Source organism: Leptosomus discolor, unplaced genomic scaffold (assembly GCF_034619465.1).
Source record: "Leptosomus discolor isolate bLepDis1 unplaced genomic scaffold, bLepDis1.hap2 HAP2_SCAFFOLD_54, whole genome shotgun sequence".
Lineage (NCBI taxonomy): Eukaryota > Metazoa > Chordata > Aves > Leptosomiformes > Leptosomidae > Leptosomus > Leptosomus discolor.
The window spans coordinates 394,992-411,179 of NW_028237817.1; the positions used below are offsets into that span (position 1 = coordinate 394,992).

The 16,188-nt window shown below is 52.3% G+C and overlaps 1 protein-coding gene across 1 annotated transcript; it reads left to right on the forward strand.

Annotated features, from left to right (window-relative positions):
• The first annotated feature begins 2,704 nt into the window (after positions 1-2,704).
• On the forward strand, positions 2,705-15,592 carry LOC147412724 (coiled-coil domain-containing protein 40-like). Its single transcript, XM_086481083.1, has 18 exons — positions 2,705-2,827; positions 4,012-4,180; positions 4,365-4,555; positions 5,078-5,161; positions 5,250-5,469; positions 6,304-6,458; positions 7,283-7,405; positions 7,803-7,924; positions 8,647-8,890; positions 8,998-9,180; positions 10,421-10,666; positions 11,407-11,620; positions 12,169-12,338; positions 12,463-12,554; positions 13,157-13,277; positions 13,941-14,129; positions 14,341-14,499; positions 15,260-15,592. Exons 1-18 carry the CDS (start codon positions 2,729-2,731, stop codon positions 15,503-15,505), a joined length of 3,027 nt encoding a protein of 1,008 aa, XP_086337209.1. The 5' UTR covers positions 2,705-2,728; the 3' UTR covers positions 15,506-15,592.
• Positions 15,593-16,188: the final 596 nt, after the last annotated feature.

Below are 16,188 nucleotides of genomic sequence, written 5' to 3' on the forward strand. Positions count from 1 at the left end.
AGAATGTCTTTTATTACTGGAACCCCGAAAGGCTCTCCTTTTGCTCCAATTACTTGCATTGTCTCTGGGGACAAGTGACATCCCCGGGGTAATTCTTGTACTGTGGACCTTTCGGCCCCGGAGTCCACAAGGAACTCGATTTCCTGTTGCTGGGGACTTACTTTAATTTTTATCAAGGACTCGGTTTTATGTCTAGCCCCCAGCAAATAGAGCCCCTGACACCCCTAATCCTCCTTGAATATTTTCTCATCCTGCAGCCGCTTTCTGCATTCCCTTCTCATATGACCCTTCCTCCCACAATAATAACACCCTACGTCCTTTCTCCTTGTTCCTTCCACCCCGGGTCTTGGGTCCGTTTTGTGAGTCGATCTAATCCCACCTCCACGTTGTCCTTCCCGAGCCACTGCTACCATCACCTTTGCCTGCTTCTTAAACCTCTCGTCTTTCCTTCTGACAAACACCTTCTGTGCCTCCCTCAATAGCCCGTCCAAACCTCTGTTCTGCCAATCATCTATCTTCTCAGTTTTTCTTTTAATATCTTCCCATGCGTTTGCTACAAATTGCATTTTCAGCAGGGCCTGCCCCTCCTGAGTGTCTACATTCAGACTGGAATACATTTGGAGACTCTTTCATAGTCTCTCTAACCATTTAGTGGGCGACTCATCTGCTTCTTGATATTCCTTGAAAGCTTTATTAATTCTTCCTCTCTATTCTTCCTCCCTCGGTAGCCACCCCCCTTTTCTTTTAAAGGGTATAAATTTACCCTAGTGTCGGCCACCATCCACAGACTGGCATATTCACTTTCTTCCAAATTAAATAGTTCCTTTGAGTTAACATAAATGTTTAGCGCCTGACATATCCAATCCTCAAATGATCCAAAACCAGGCCAATACAGATGGTCTCCTTGAATCTGTTTTCCGCCCCAGACCTCTATGCAATAATGGATCATTTTTACCTTATCCTTTCCCTGCCTAGAGGGAAAGTTATCCCAGTGTTTCAACATCAGCCCTAGGGGACTATCGGGCGGTATTTGGGGCAATTTCACATGGGGCCCCTCTCCCATGGGCTCAAAGGGCTTGCTTTTCCTTTGTCCCATCTTCTGAGGCACTCACACACACACCCCAACCGCTCCCCTCGTTTGGGGCTCGCTCCCTCGCGGGCTACGAGAAACGCACTACTAGAGGGTCCGCACTCACTTCGCCCTGGCAGGACGTCTCATACACCGTGCCCCAGGATACCCAACCCAAACCGAACGGATTCCCGGCCTATACCCACGCGTCCTGCGTCTTCGTTCGGAGCTTTGTGCACAAAGATTACAGGGTTACCGGTTCTCTTTTGCTCAGTGTTCAATTTAGGTTCGTCGGTCGAGACAGAAGCGACCTGAGGGCTGCAGGGGCCGCCGGCTGGCGGGGCACCTCCCCAATGCAGCTGCAGGCCACAATCTAGTCGCGATCCGAGTCACGGCACCAAATTGTGATAGGTAGAGACACGGACAATTTAAAGTGTCAAAATCCAATGCGAATTTTATTATATTAGCAAGCGAACAAGAGCAAAGGCAGCGCTGGGCGGCCGGGGAGTCTGCGCTCCGCCAACGGCTCGCGCCTTCCCGCCTCGTGTAAGCACATTATATACAGTCTCATTTCCTGCATTCGCGATGTCGCAATCAGGTCGATACTCTGCGCATGTTCCTTCTGTTGCTGGGGGGTCTTTCTCTGCCTCCTGGTGGTCATAAGGATGAAGGCCGAAGGTCTTCCTTGTTGCCCTGTGGGTGAACTTATGCAAGAATGTGATTACTCAACCCCCTCAGCTACGGGTCCTGTTTACTTTGCCAGATGTCCTTCGGTTGGGCTATCAAGCCTTGCGGGCACATAAATCTTCCCTCCATACCTTCCCATACAGGTTTAATGAACAAAGCACAATATGTTACTTATTAGACCGACCATCCACCTTCATGTCTCTGCTGATAACAGCAAAGGAAGAGGTAGATACTGGGGCAATTTGAGAGAGGACCCCCTCCCCAAAAGGAAGGCAATCCTAAATACACCCCAAGCTTTAGGGAGCCAGCCCAGAACAGCAGAAAATAAAGTTAAAATGAACTCTTTCGCATTCCGCCAGCCCCCAGCCGGCAGCACACCGAGCGCCTCGGGGCTCCGGTGGGAAGGGAAGACAAAGAGCGGGATAAAAGAAAATGGATGCATCCCCGGGGTGCTGGGCAGCGTCCCGGGTGCCTCGTCCCCGCAGCTCCCCCCGCCCGGACTCCAGCCCTCGGCGCCGTTACCTGCTGCCCCGCACCGGGGCTGGCGCCGCCAGGGCGGCCGGGACGCCGCGGGCCCCCCCCGGGCCCGGCGGGCTGAGGTAGTGCGGGCCGAGCGCCCCCCCCCACAGCCCCCCCCATCTCCACGAGCCGAGGTGGTGCGGCCCGCGTTCCCCCCCCCCCCTCCACGGGCTGAGGTGGTGCGGCCCGGAGCGCTCACGTGACCGGGTGTTGCTGCGTCGCCTGGCAACGGGAACACGGGAACATGGCGCAGACGGCGGCGGGTGAGTGCGGGGCTGGGCCGCGGCCGGGCCTTGAACCGCCCGGCCCTCGGCCGCCCGGCCTCCCCGGCCCCGCGGGTGCCCGTGCCCAGCCCCGCGGCGGCCTGCAGCTGGCGGGCCCCGGGGAGCCGGGCTGGTTCTCACTCTTCCCTCTGCTCTGGTTGCAGGCACAGGCCATCCCCAGCCCAGCAATATGGAGGAGGCCGCCGGTGGCGCAGCAGAGGGCTCTGGGGTGGAATCCGGCTCCGCTGCGCGGGATATCGTCCGAGTTCCGTCGCCTCTTGCTATGGAGGTGATTTCCTTCAGAACGTTCGCGGGGCAGCATGATGTTCCTACGCTCTCCTTGCAGAGTGATGGCTTCGTGGAAGCAGTTTCGATAGGGAGAAGTAAAACAAGGGAGTGGTTGTTGAAGTCTTGCCCTGCCTATTAAAAAAAACAAGTTAAATGTAGTTGTAGTTCTGTGTGTCAGCAGCGTCCTGAAGCATGTGCTTCTCACTCAGCTCCCAGATGGCTGTAGGCATGTTAAACGGGAGGTTGCCCCCATCTCACAGACACACGTACGGGGGCTGTGTTCGAGGTTGGTGGTGCTAAGTTTTTTTTGTCTGTTGGTACTGCACGATATTTGAATTTGGCAAATGATGGTACGGGATAAAAAGGTGTCTCTTTAAAAAGAAGATAATAGTTTGGCTACGTGTAGCACCAGCTGGAGGACTAAAATCCCTAAGGGCATTTTTTTAAAAAATAGACGTGAGCCAGAGACACATCTGAAATTAAAAGTGGTGTGTAGAATTTTTGTCAGGATCTTTACCGTCTTCATGCTGCCTGAGTGACTGTTTTTGTGAACGAGATTAAACTTCAAAATTAAACTCCCATGACAAAAAGCAGTTGTTACAGCACCGTAGCATGAGCATTAAACCAAATGCACAACCTGCTGTAACGCTGCTATTCTGCTTTTTGCCTGTGTGTGTGCTAGGCAGTAGAGGCGGAGAATGGGAGCGACAGTGAAGAAGAAGGGTCCGTTCCTCTGCAGGACCAAAAAGAGACATTTCCACCAGCAGAAAGAGGAGCTACAGAGCTGTTTGTTAGTTCTGCAGAGGTGAGACACTAATAACACACACAATCTTATTCACAGAAGGCACGGCCGGTATTTGTAACTTCAAATTCTCCTGGGGCGGTTTTGTTGCTGCCAACACAAACCCGACCAGAACTGAACAGAGAGAAGCTAACTGGTCAGGCACAAAGTCTACAAAAGCTGTGACAGAGCTGGAGAGGTTCCTCTGTTGTGCTGCATGTGGGTAAAGGTGGTTTTTTGATCGGCAGAGGCACAGCTTTGCCAGTGTATCTGTGGGCTGAGTTTAGAACAAGGCCCTCTTGCCGATTCTGTGTCTGCATCGTTCTTGTCTCGTGATGACAGAAACAAGCAGATTGTCAGGGCAGACTGAAAAGCTGTTTCAGGTGGTGGATTTTACGTTTCAGAAAAAATCCCCTGAGACTTTCTTGGACAAAGTCGAATTAGACAGTTGTCCTCCTGCGTTGGGTGACATGGAGCAGCCAGTAACCGAGAGAGAAAACCCTCCCCTTCCTTCAGGAGCTCCTCAGCAGGTGTCTGCGTGGTCAGCGGAGCGGAACAGCTGCACAGAGTCAGGTATCCTTCAGTCCCTTGCTAACAGTACAACACTCCATACCACCCGTCAAGCACAGTTTCTAGTTTTCTCCCTTTCTCATCATTGTTAGTCCAACTGGAGGCACAACGCTTTGAAATCTAAGCATTTTCTTTGTCTTTTTCTTCTCTTTTTTTTTTTTTTTTTTTCTTGGGGGGTGGGGTCCAGGTGACATTGGAGAACCCATTTCTCTCTGCTCAGAGACTGCCTTTGAGCAGTTGGATCAGCTCACCAGTGAGCATGGTGACCAAAGGCGGGAACAGGCATGCCAGCAGCGTGGAGCTGAGGGGCACGAAACGAGTGGAAGAAGTGAAGAAACCGTAGAAGAAACAGAGCTGGTTGTCTTGGATCTAGAACATGTGAGAAGTCCTCCAATCTTGTCGTTCTTCTTCGCAGACCTGCTGGTTTTATTTGTATGAAATACACAAGCTAGATTGTCAGCAGCGGCTCAGCCATAGGCTGAAACCACGTGTTTAAAACAGGCTTTTGCAGAAGTACTGACTCCTGAGCGTGTCTGCTCCCTCAGGGTTAACCCCAAACGGGAGGCTCAGGAGGGAGCCGTGTAGTGGGTAAATCTGATACTCCTCAGTGCTCCTGAAAGAGAAGTACTGTCAGCAAGAGTGAGGGGATGGGCTCTCAGAGGCAGCTCTTCTGATGTGTTTCTGACTTTCAGATATCCTCAGTAGTGGCTTTCTGCTGTCAACAAATACCCACTGTGTAACTCCTCTCACTCGTTACAGTGAGCGTAGCTAAAGGAAGAATGCAAGGGTCTGTGGCAGAAAATACGCTGTGTTATTTAACAGCGGGGGCAGCAGTAAGGTTTCTTCATAATTTCTTTACACAAGTACGTTGACTTGTATCAATGTCATACTTCTTGACAGCCTCTGATGAGAAGATTCCAGGCTGCCCTGAAGAGTCACCTCACTAAGCAGATGGAAAAAGTGAGCCTAGAGCTTCAGGAACTGGTACGTGGCATTCTTACTTTGCCTTCCCGCAGCAGCCCACCCCTGCCCGAGCTGAAGCCAGGTAACTGGTTTCCTCTTGTGTTTGCAGAGGGCAGCAGCGAAGAAGGGGCAAGCAGAGAGGGAAGAGCTTGGGCTGGTTCTTTACGGAGCGCAGCAGCAGCTGGCCCGCCTGCAGCTGGGACTGGAGAAGAGCCACGACCGCCGTTCTCAGGTGGCCGCAGCACGTCAGCAGCTGGAGGAGGAGCTGGAGGGCCTCAGGCTTACTTACAAGCAAATGTGTCAGAACACACACGATGAACGCCAGAAAGGTGACCGAGGCAGCCCTTGCCAGGTTTCCTGGCTCTAGTACTGTGTGGAGAAAGGGATTTATTTGAATCCAAGTCAAGCATTGGATTGAAAAATACAGTAACATTGATCAGGAATCAGGCACTCGCTGAAACCTTTCACAGGTATTCCTGGTTGTTTCTAAGACCGTGTGGCTACCTTGTACTTCTAAGAAGGTCTTTAGGACTAAAACTGTTCCGGGCAGATGGGCTGCTCTGTGACTTAGAAGGAGGAAGATCCTGTCGCTCTGTTACGTTTGCCTGTGTCTCTGTAAGGGTGTGACGAGATCGCAAAGGTCGTGGGTCGTGAGGGGCACCCGGGAGCCTGAGAGTGCCATCCGTGTGGGAACCCGTCCCAGCCAAAGAAATGGACTTGACTCATGCTGGTTGTGCTGCAGGCCTGTGGGTAGGGGACAGGAAAACAACTGTGATGGCGAGGGTAGCTCAGCGTAGGATAAACTGCCTAGAAAGGTTTGGCAGGTTGCTGAAAAAAATAGAGAAGCGTTCAACAGACTGAGAAAGAGACAGTTCTGTTTTGGGGCAGAGGAGTGGAGTCACAGCCTCCTGAGGCCGCCCCTTCTTTGATCTCCTGGGCTTCTGAGTGCTGGGAAGCAATGAATTGCTTACCAAGATATTAGCTGTGCTTGTGGAGCTGTACTCCAAAGCCGATGCAAATTCACATTTCAGGGGGGCTGATTTGGCTGGTCAGTGTGCGAATTTGGCTTTGGGTGTTTCTGTGTTTCTTTCCCTTTTACCTCTGTTTAAAGTGTGTCTTACAAACATACTTTTCTGTAAATATTTTTCCCCCTGCCTCCCCAGTCTCTGCAATGCAGACCCAGGTTGAAAACTTGGCCTTGCACCTCTTCTACGTGCAGAACACGGACCATATGCACCATAATATTTTACTAACGAAACGGTCGACAAAGAGGGCTGAGCTGGAGAAGGCCCAAGCTGACGTGGAAAAGAAAAAACAGGTATCAAGTAAAACTCTCTTCTTTCAAATAAATAAATGAATTCAGGTGACAGCTAGCGGCGAGTCTCGGAGGACGTGCTGCCTTGGCAGAAGGAAGGCTGTAGTGAATATACAGACACCATGGAAGGTGCGTGGGGATATTTTCCCCAAATAATTGAAAATGAGAAGAATCCCCACCACCAAGATAGTGGCATGTACTGAACAGAATTTTTTTATGAGCCTTATAATAGGAAGTAGTAATCAGTAGTGATCACTCTTCACGGAGGCAACGGGGGTGTGGGGGCAGAAAGATATTTAGCAAAGAAGTATCATATGTTGAAGTCTGGAGAATTGCTCTGAGTCCCAAGGAAGAGCGAACTTGGAAGGTGAACTGAGCGGTCGGTGTGCTGGAGCTCCCTCTGCTGCCTCCTGCTTGCAGCAGGACACCAACTAATTACTGTTGATGCAGAATTGCGGGCAAACGGTTGAGATGGAACGGGTTTAGATGGTTTTTAACAAAGGATTTTAAACCATAAATTATCAAGATTCCCAGCTGCTGGAGAGGTGGCGCAATGTAACCCATGCTGGCAGGGATGAATGCTGCTTCAGATCTGAAGGACCAATTTCCTACTGTGGGTGGAACGATAAAAACCAGCAAAGAAGGTTTTGTTCTCTTGAAAATTGTCACTGCTGCATTCAGGAGTCATTTGGATAGGAATGGAAGAGTTTCAGTAGGAATCAAAGCTAACTGAATTCATTTTCAGCCCAAGTTATTGCTGTAGAATTTAGTTGGTTAAGCCTGAGATTATGTTACTCATCCTGAGCTGTTTGGCTCTGCCTCTCTAGGATCTTCTGGTAGACCGCTTGACCCGGAAAGCCTACGAGCTGCAGGAACAGATTGCTCTGTTCGAAGCTCAGTTTGTGGCTCAGGCAGAGGACACAAAAGTAACTCGGCAAGCAGCAAATGAGGTAGGAGAATGCTTTTTTTTTTGCTTCTGGTTAATATTTCCCTCTGGAAGGACCGACCCCGTTGGCTCATGCTCACGTGGTAGCTACAGTGTAGGACAGAGTTGTATGATCAGTTCCTGTTTGGAGGAATGAAGACTTTTTTGTTTTGGTTTGTTTTGTCTTTCCCTTTGTCCTCAAGAATTGCCTATAAATCACTTCCTCCCCCACCCTCTCTGCATTTTTTTCCTTGCAGACCTATGCTCTGTGGTCGGGGGTGACCATAAACCAGAGGCACATTAGCTGAAGCTGTTCCTGCCCAGCGTATTATGAACACACACCAAAAAAAGGCATTGTAACGTGAATTTGGTTTCCCAGCCTAGTATAGATTTATCCTGTCTACAAATCCTCTCTCCCCCAGGCTTGTATGGAGGTTCAGGCTATTAACATGGAGAAAAAGCGACTGATGAACCACTGGAATAGCAGCTTGGCGGGAATGAAGCAGAGAGATGAGGCCTATATCGCCACCCAAGCGCTGCTGAGGTACGGTATCTGAGAACAGTCCCAGGAGAGACCTCACACGGGTTGGACGGGAGGGATGCTGAAAGGGGCAGTGCGTCTCCAGTTTATTGCTGCGTGTGCAGGATATGTCAAGCAGAACAAGTTTGCTGCTCTGAAGCACGTAGTAAGGTTAAAGGATAGGAAGCACAGTTCTTCGTCACTATTCTGTATCCAAAACACAACTCTCCCCCAAAATGTGTGGGGTTTTTAAAGCTGTTTAGAGTTTTTCTGTTCATATTTTAGTCCTTTAGAAGAGTTCCTTCACCTTTGCAACATCTCTCAGTCCAAAGAGCTAGACTTCAAGAGGGATTTTACCTGTCGCTCTCAGTTAGGGTTTTGTGATGCCTTCAGAAATCATCAGGAAAACCGTCCTGTTGTTGCCAAAGGAAGCGCTTATTTGCTCTGGAGTCAGCCTGGCTGATTGCCTGCAATGTGCTTTGATGGTGGCATCCTGGTAAGAGTGGGGGGTGGGGACAGGACTGAAAGCGGGAATTAATTTTCCTACGTACGTTTGCTTTTCAGTCTTCTGTCTCCATCCATCTTCTGATGACTCTGCACTGTCACAGCAGGGTGGCCTTTGTAAAGATCTTCCTCCTTGGTCTGTTGTCGCTGCAGTAGCGTGTTTGAAAAGAGGAATTTGTAGATGACTGTTCAGCGCGTGAGTCTACCCCTGTGGTGATTTTCCATCCTCTTTGCCTCTCCAGCAAGTACAGACATGACCTCAAGTCCCTAGAAACGGACATCCATGGCTGTAGGAAGTCAATCAGGAAGGAGGAGGAGAAGAATGAGTTGCTTGTCGCCATCCTGAGCCGTTCACAGAACGATGCCAACATGACAAAGAAGCTGATTGCCCAGTGCCTTTCCAGGCAGGAGGCCTTGAAGGTGGAATCTGGCACCTACGCTCGCGTTCTCCACGAGACAGAGCAGGCCCTCAACAGGACCAGGATGGTGAGGAGAGTTACTTGGAAGAAGAACCTTTCAAATCAGACACAGATGTTTAATCCCCTTCCCCAAACAGTTGTAGTGACCCTGTCTCCTGTCTTTCCTGCGTTTAGGATCAAGCTGCTTGTCTGAATCAGTTGCTGTCCGTCAGTAACGACATAGAGAAAGGAACTGATGCCAAAGTGCAGATGGAGAACGAAATCATGGCAAAGCTTCAGGACCAGATGGTGTCCAGCAAAGCCACAAAGCACTTCTCGCAGCTGGCTGCAAAGCTCCGTAGGAGAAAAACAGACCTGGTGTGTTATCTCTTCCGTTTGGGAGGGCGGGGGAAGGAAACCGCCCTGAGCGGTGTTTCTCAAGTGTGTTTCGTCCGCGCCTTCGTTCTGCTTTTCAGACCTGAAGTTGAAGGTCTGCTGAGTTTGTGACTTCAGTTTGGTTCTTCCAGTGCTCTTATTGCGGGATTCTGGTGTACGCGAGAGGGTTTGGCCAAAAAGGCCTTGACACATAATGTACTGTTCTTTCTTTACTTAAAAAATGGGACAGAACGATGAATTCTGGGAGTTTTTACCATAAAGTAGTACCAGTTCTTATGTATTGGAGGAAGACAGTGGATATGTAGTACTGCTGTACTCCACATTGAACTAACCTGTATCTCTGTCCGGCATCATGGAATGCGATACAGGCCTGCTCTCGTTCCTGAGTGAGGATTACAGCCCAAGGAGCAATCGAACCAGACCCACAGTTCTTTGTGGCACGATCAGTTGCTCTCTTTGGGAGTGTGTAACTGGAACAGATAGAAAAACTAGAAGATCCAGCGTAGTGTTTGTGGTGTTGAGTTGTGTGGGCTGGCACTAACAAGGCACCCACACCTCTGTATTTCTGCGGGTTACTTCAGCCTGGCCCTGGGATTTTTAAATCGGGGGCATTATCTTGAGCAAGAGGAAGAGTTCCAGGGCTGGCTTCCGTTGTGAGAGAGGGGCCCCCCGCCCCCTTCCCACAGGCACACCAACAAGCGGACACTCGCGTTGTCTCCCATCAGCACCTGCGGTGCACGGCTGGATGTAGCCAGAGAGTCGTGGCCGCTGGCGGCGCGGGGGCAGCAGAAGTCACCCGGCTGCATTCGCGCTGCGCTCAACAGGCACCCGCCTTTCTGGCTGCTGCGGTGGTGGTTCGGTGAGGGACGTGTTTGTCGGGTGTGGTGGAGAATGTCCTGCTCCGGTGAGCCGGGCAGCTGGAGACACCCAGGCAGGGCAGGTAAGTGCAGAGGTGATGAGCGCGGCCTCTTAAAGGCTTTGGGATGTTTGGGCTCCTTCATGCTCTTCAGCAGCCTTATGGCAGAGGTAAATGTTGGTATCTCCGTCAGGAGATGGAGAAACAAAGGTACAGAGTGGGTAAGTGGCTGGCTCGCAGCTTGTGGCACAGACCTGGGAGGAGAATCTAAATCCCCTGACTCCTGTGCCTCGGGAAGCGGGCGTTCCAAATCAATGGGCTGCTGCTGGTGACAGTAATTTGTTTTCTGTCTGTTGGCGTTCCTAGGAGCTGCATTTTTCCAAGGTTGAGAATGATGTGGCCCAGGTTATTCTGAATGGAACTCATACCAGCTGCAGGCTGACAGTTCTCCAAAACACACTTTGTCAGCTGGACAAGGAAGTGAAAAATACCCGTGACCTGATCAGCTGCAGGGAAAGCGAGATTGCAAGGTGCAGTCTCCTGACCGAGAACAGGCAAGCGGTGCTCAGCCAGTACAACAAGAGGTTGGAGAAGATTCTTGCGCGGCAGGGGGTATGTACATTCCCATTTCAGTCCCAGGCTTGATTTTATTCTTTGTGGTGACCACAGGTGCCCCTGATAAATGTAACTGTGTAAGTGCTGAGTAGTTAAAACTTTCAGGCATCAGTATAGAGGTTTAAAAGCTGCACTAGTTAATGTAAATGTTTACGTCTGTCAAACAGCTCTTAGTGCACGGGGGGAGGAGCTGGCATGAGGGAATTGTGAAATGAGGGTGTGCCCAGCACAGATTTCTGCAGGGAGTTGTCTGCGCCTGATGAAAACGTTGAATGACATCAATACTCTGGGAGTAACTAGGGTCTCATCAGAAAACCTGCAAATCCTGACAAGGGGCGAATGGAGCAGGCGGGGTGATGTAGATCACTTGGTGCTTGGCCCCATTCAGCTGATAGATACCCAGGTCTGCCCCTGGCACCGTGAGCTGCAAGACCTTTATAGAGCCCAATGCAAGAATGAGTGCTGTGGCAGACTCTTGGACACCCAGGTGTGCCTGTTGTAGGAGCTTAGGAGGCCCCTCTCGCCCCAGAGCCTGAGAGCTGTTCGGGCTTCCCTTGCATTTGTTCCCGTGAGGTCAGGAATGATTGGTCCCATCCAGCTCCTGGGAAATAGAGGCACAAAGGAAGTAACAGTATAGCTGAAGTATTCGGTAGGCATCTCAGCAGCTGGACCGGCCTTCTGCAAAAAGTGCTTCAGCAGCTTCTGCCTGATTAATCCCCAACCTTGCCCTCATCCAGGGTCAAGAACTGGGGCCACTGGGAATGGAGATCAACAAGCTGTCCAAGCAGATAGAAGAATATCACTCTGAGGTGATGACGCTACAAAAGCACTGGCTCAATCAGCAGCAAGAGCTGGTCAAGTTAACACACCAACGGGAGGAACAAGTAGCCTCCCTGGACACGTTAAAGAAACGGATCACAGTAATGCAGCAGAAGAAAGTGCGCAGGGAAAGTAGGTCATTCCCCAACTCTTTTTAAAACGTTCAGCTGTGAATGGAGGAAAAAGGGAGCGAGGGCTTACGGACGGGTGAGCCAGACCTTCACCAGAGAATGCGCCGTGCTCCTACGTCCGTGTGAGCAGTAACGCAGGCGGCCCCAGCACTGCTCTGGGGCTACGAGCCAGGCACCTCTGCTGCTCTGCCTGGCGTTATTCCCTGTCCCGACTGATCCCGCTGCCTTAACGGGCACAACCGAACCGAAGTGGCCGTGTCACGTGCTACACTTCTTAAATAACGTTTGCAAGTAGTTGGTGGGTAAATGTCCCCACCACGATGGTGCTTCCCTTGGCTCAAACCAGCTCTTTTCCACAGCAGTCTCCTTCAAAACCGTATTTGGGTTTTGGGCTTGTGGAAAAACGGTTTGGCTGGGTATGTGGGACGCAGGTGGCTCTGCAGGCAGCGTTGTCTGGTCTGATGGCAGTCTGTCACGCCTTGCCTGTGTTCCACCTGCTGCTTGTGGGAATTTTAAGACTTTTTTTTTTTTTTTTCTGTTCACCTGTAGATGAAATTCAGCAGGAAACAAAAGAGCAGAAAGACATCGAACGTCACATGAGGAACATGTCCAATGACTTGATAAAGCTGAATGTGTTGATCAACAAGAACAGCAGCAGCTTCGAGGAGCTGCAATATGGCAACACGATCACCGAGAACGAGTTTGTGCGCTCTCTCAAGGTACAGACATCTCATTTCCAGGTCTCAGCCTCCCGTGCAGATCGGAGGCAGACAGTGACCGTGTAAATCTTTCTTAGTCTGACCACGTTGTGTTGTCTGACAATGTTATGCTTCCCAAACCTAGGCAGCAGAAAAAGAGTCGGTTGAGATGCAGGAGAAGCACAGTCAGCTGACTGAGGAGAAGGAAAGACTCCTAAACAGCCTGGTGGAAGCAGAGTAGGTACCAGAGAGGTTCTTGCTTTGTGCCACCCTCTTTGAATGTAGGTGTCCATGTCACCTTTCCTCTCTGCTCATCGAACTGAACCAGCAACAGCAAATGTGCTTCTGTCCTTCTCGGAGAAGATGAAAGGAGTTTCATGGATTTTGGGGCGCAGAAGCTGAAAGGTGCTTTAGCTGTCTCTGCAAGCAGCGAGAGCCGTGAGGATGTCGGCTTTAACAGTTCCAGCAGGCTCGTGCTGGACGTTGCTGAGATCTGTATGGGGTGACTCTGCCTGCGCTCTCCTCCGCCAGTCACTCGGAGCGAGCGTGCTGCGCTGGGCAGCTCACTGGGGTCCACCAGCACCCAGCAGCCTGGGCACGCTTGTTGTTAGTCACCGTGCCACCACCGTGCCACGTTGTGGATGGCGGAGCTCCCTGTCTGGTTCCACGCTGCTCCTGGCTGCCCTTTTACGTGTCCCACGTGCAAACCCTCAGGTTCTGCTGCACCTTCAGCTCCATGTTCAGGACTGAGCTCGGGAGCGTGCTGCCACGCGTGCACAGGGAGCGAGCGTCCTCTCGGGCGCTGACAAAGGTGCCGCTTTCCCTTTCTGTCACTGAAGGCATCAAATCCTGCTGTGGGAGAAGAAGATCCAGCTGACGAGAGAGATGCGTGCGGCGGTGGAGTCTGAGTCAGGGCACGGCGAGCTCCACGCCATGAGAACAGAGATTCACAGGATGCAGGTGAGCCCCGGGGGAGGAGCACTGGGGAGGGGAAGCTGCACACGATGGATTCAGCTTCGGCGTTGCTGAAGGCAGGAGATGAGAAACGGGCTGGGGAAGCAGCATTGCCAGGCCACAGCAATGTTGGAAATCGTACACCCTCCAGCTGGGCCGAATGAAATACATCCAGCGTGCGTGCTCTTCGTGCCTTCCTTGCGCCTGCCGTGTAATGGGCTGCAGCAGAGTCTAGAGACACCTGAGCAATCTATTTAAAACATAATATGTTTGCCACCTTATGCCGTGACCCCAATTTATAAGCAAAGGAATGTTGATGACTAAATATTGCATCATCTTAATCACTGGTTAGGGAAGCCTTCTGTCTTCTGGCAAAGCAACTCTTCCCTTTTGTTCCCAGGTTACTTTACTCTTCTGCTTTTCCTATTGCTAAGGAGTTCCAGTGAAACCTTTTGAAGATTACTTTAGACGAGTTGATAATCCAGCCCTTTGCTTTCCAGATCCACACAGGGCAAGCCGGGTTTGGGTTTAGAGCAAATTTGGCTTGCCAACGCTCACGTGTCACGTATGTCTGGTTTACGTGGAGGGGATGTGCCGCACAGAATCGGTTCGGTGCCGTTTGTGAACATTGGTTACTTTCAGCCTATTTCATATCTTGACACACGGCAGGTCCGCTATGGCCAGCTGATGAAGCAGCAGGAGAAGATGATTCGTGATATGGAGGCATCTGTTTCTCGCAGAGAGGTGATAGCGCTTTGTGGAGAGGGTCAGAACAAAAGAGACAAGAAGCTTGTCCCCAACAGTGTCTTCCACTGCAAGAAACAGGAGCTGAGAAAGAAGATCAGCAAAGCCCAGAAGGTGAGCGAGCAGAGCAGGGCTGCAGGAGTTCACCGGGGCTGTAAGGAGCACCAGGGTGGGCTGAGCGCAGACACGCGGGGTGTCGGGACACAGACGGGACAGGCTTTGGAGGCTCCTTAAAAAACCCCACAGGAGAGTTCTGGGGAGATGGCTGGGAGTGCAGCTGGACGAAGAACCACACTCTGCCCTTTCCTTCTCTTCCGTTTGCCAGAACGTTCAGGACTGCAACGCAACCCTCCTGGAGCTGGAGAGCGCCCAGGCGTCCCTCGGTGCCGCCTTCTTGGAAAAGCAGCGAGAACTGCGCAGGCTGGGGGCTGAGTGCGACGGCCTCGATGCAGACGCAGAAGCTCGTCGGAACAGGAAGCGACGGGTGAGCGGCTCCGCTCCCTGGAGCTCGCGAGCCCGACGGGACCGGCTGCTTTCTCCTGGTGCCGGCTCCCCATCTCCCTGTCTCGCCACCATCCTGAACTGAGTGTGCTTGGCATTTTAGCGGCACTTTAAGTTAACTGAGCACACCTTGAGGGCTCATGGGGGTCCTGAATTGGGGCTGCAGTTGTACTCTTAGCGAGGCAGCATTCACCTGGAGACATCAGCCTGAAGGACATGGTTTGTGTCTTGAAAATACCCGGTCACAGCTCTCCTCTGTGAGCGCTTTCTGGCTGCTCATATGTTACAGATTTGAGAGCCAGCTGAAGGTCTTGAATGGCCTCCTGCAAAGGTTGTAAGTTGGTCAAACTCTGTCCTGGCGAGGGTTGCCCTGTGCATGCAGGTATTTCTCTGGTTTATGGAATTCTGTGATGAACATTTAATTTTATTTTTTTTTTTCTATTAGCTGACGTGTGGATGTGGTGCTTAGGGACACGGTTTAATGGTGGACTTGGCAGCGTTAGGTTCATGGTTGGACTCAATGATCTTAAAGGTCTCTTCCAACCTAACCACTTCTCTGGCTGTACCCGTTAGCAGCTGTTCTGCCGCTACAAGGGGGACTTCATAGCCCTGTCCCTCTTCAGAAGCCCTTCCCTTTCAGAATGTGATGGTTCCAGTACCGGTGACAAAAGTCACCTGCCTTTCTTAGTGCTTTTCTCTCTGCGGCCTGCTGTCAAAGCAATTTCTGTTGTTGCTTTCCTCAGAACCTTTTGGAGATCGTGTCCTACCAGACTCGCCGGAAGCACCTGCAGGCGCTGAAGGAAGGGACGTACGCTCCCCTGTGCCGCACGGAGCAAGCCTGGAGAAATGAGCACCAGAAACTGCGCCACCGGCTCCAGACCATCGATGCCATCGTCCAGCAGATCCAGCAGGACCATCCCCAGCACTACCGGACTCTCCAGTGGCTCAGACAGTGCTTGGGCTCCAGGCTGGGCTCGCAGGAAGCCTGACTGCCACGAACCCCATCCATGTAACCCTCAGCTCTTGTTCTGCTGGAGCCTGCAGGCTTTGTAAATAAACAAATATCTAAAAACTAAGTCTGTGTAGCAGGTAGTGGTCACCAAAGCTGTAGCAGTGCAACTGATTTTTGTTTCCTTGGCTGCACAAGGGTGGCTTCATCCCTCCCCCTGGCCTGGGGCGCTGGGGGCAGCCGCCCCCTTCCCCTCCGGGCCCCCCCTCTCTCACCGCCTTTCCCTGCAGCTCCGGGAGGCGGAAGGCCCCGGCCCCGGCGGGGGAAGGCGCCCGCCCGCTCCCGGGGCCGGTCCCGCCCCGCAGACGCCTCCGTGCCGTGAGGCCGGTCCCGCCGCGCCTGCTGGGAGGCCGGGCCGGGCCGGCGGGGCCATGGCGGGGCCGGGGCTCCCGGCCGCGCTGCTGCTGCTGCTGCTGGCGCTGCTGGGCTCCGCCGCGGCGGGCAGCCCCGGGGCCGCCGGCTGCCAGGTGCCCCCGGGCGAACGCTTCGACTGCGGCCCCGAGCGGCTGCTGTCGCGGGCGGACTGCGAGGAGCGGGGCTGCTGCTACGCACCCGCCGGCTCCGGCTCCAGCCCCGGCTCCGGCTCCAGCCCCGGCCCGCCCTGGTGCTTCTTCCCCAGCGGCTACCGGAGCTACCGGGCGGAGAACCTGACGGCCACCGCCA

What these genes read in the sequence shown, in the direction of transcription:
- LOC147412724 (XM_086481083.1), top strand. Translation starts at nt 2,729, where the DNA reads ATGGAGGAGGCCGCCGGTGGCGCAGCAGAGGGCTCTGGGGTGGAATCC. An exon ending in TTGTCTTGGATCTAGAACAT is followed by an intron (nt 4,556 to 5,077) that starts GTGAGAAGTCCT and finishes ACTTCTTGACAG; the next exon opens with CCTCTGATGAGAAGATTCCA. An exon ending in GAAGAAAGTGCGCAGGGAAA is followed by an intron (nt 11,621 to 12,168) that starts GTAGGTCATTCC and finishes GTTCACCTGTAG; the next exon opens with ATGAAATTCAGCAGGAAACA.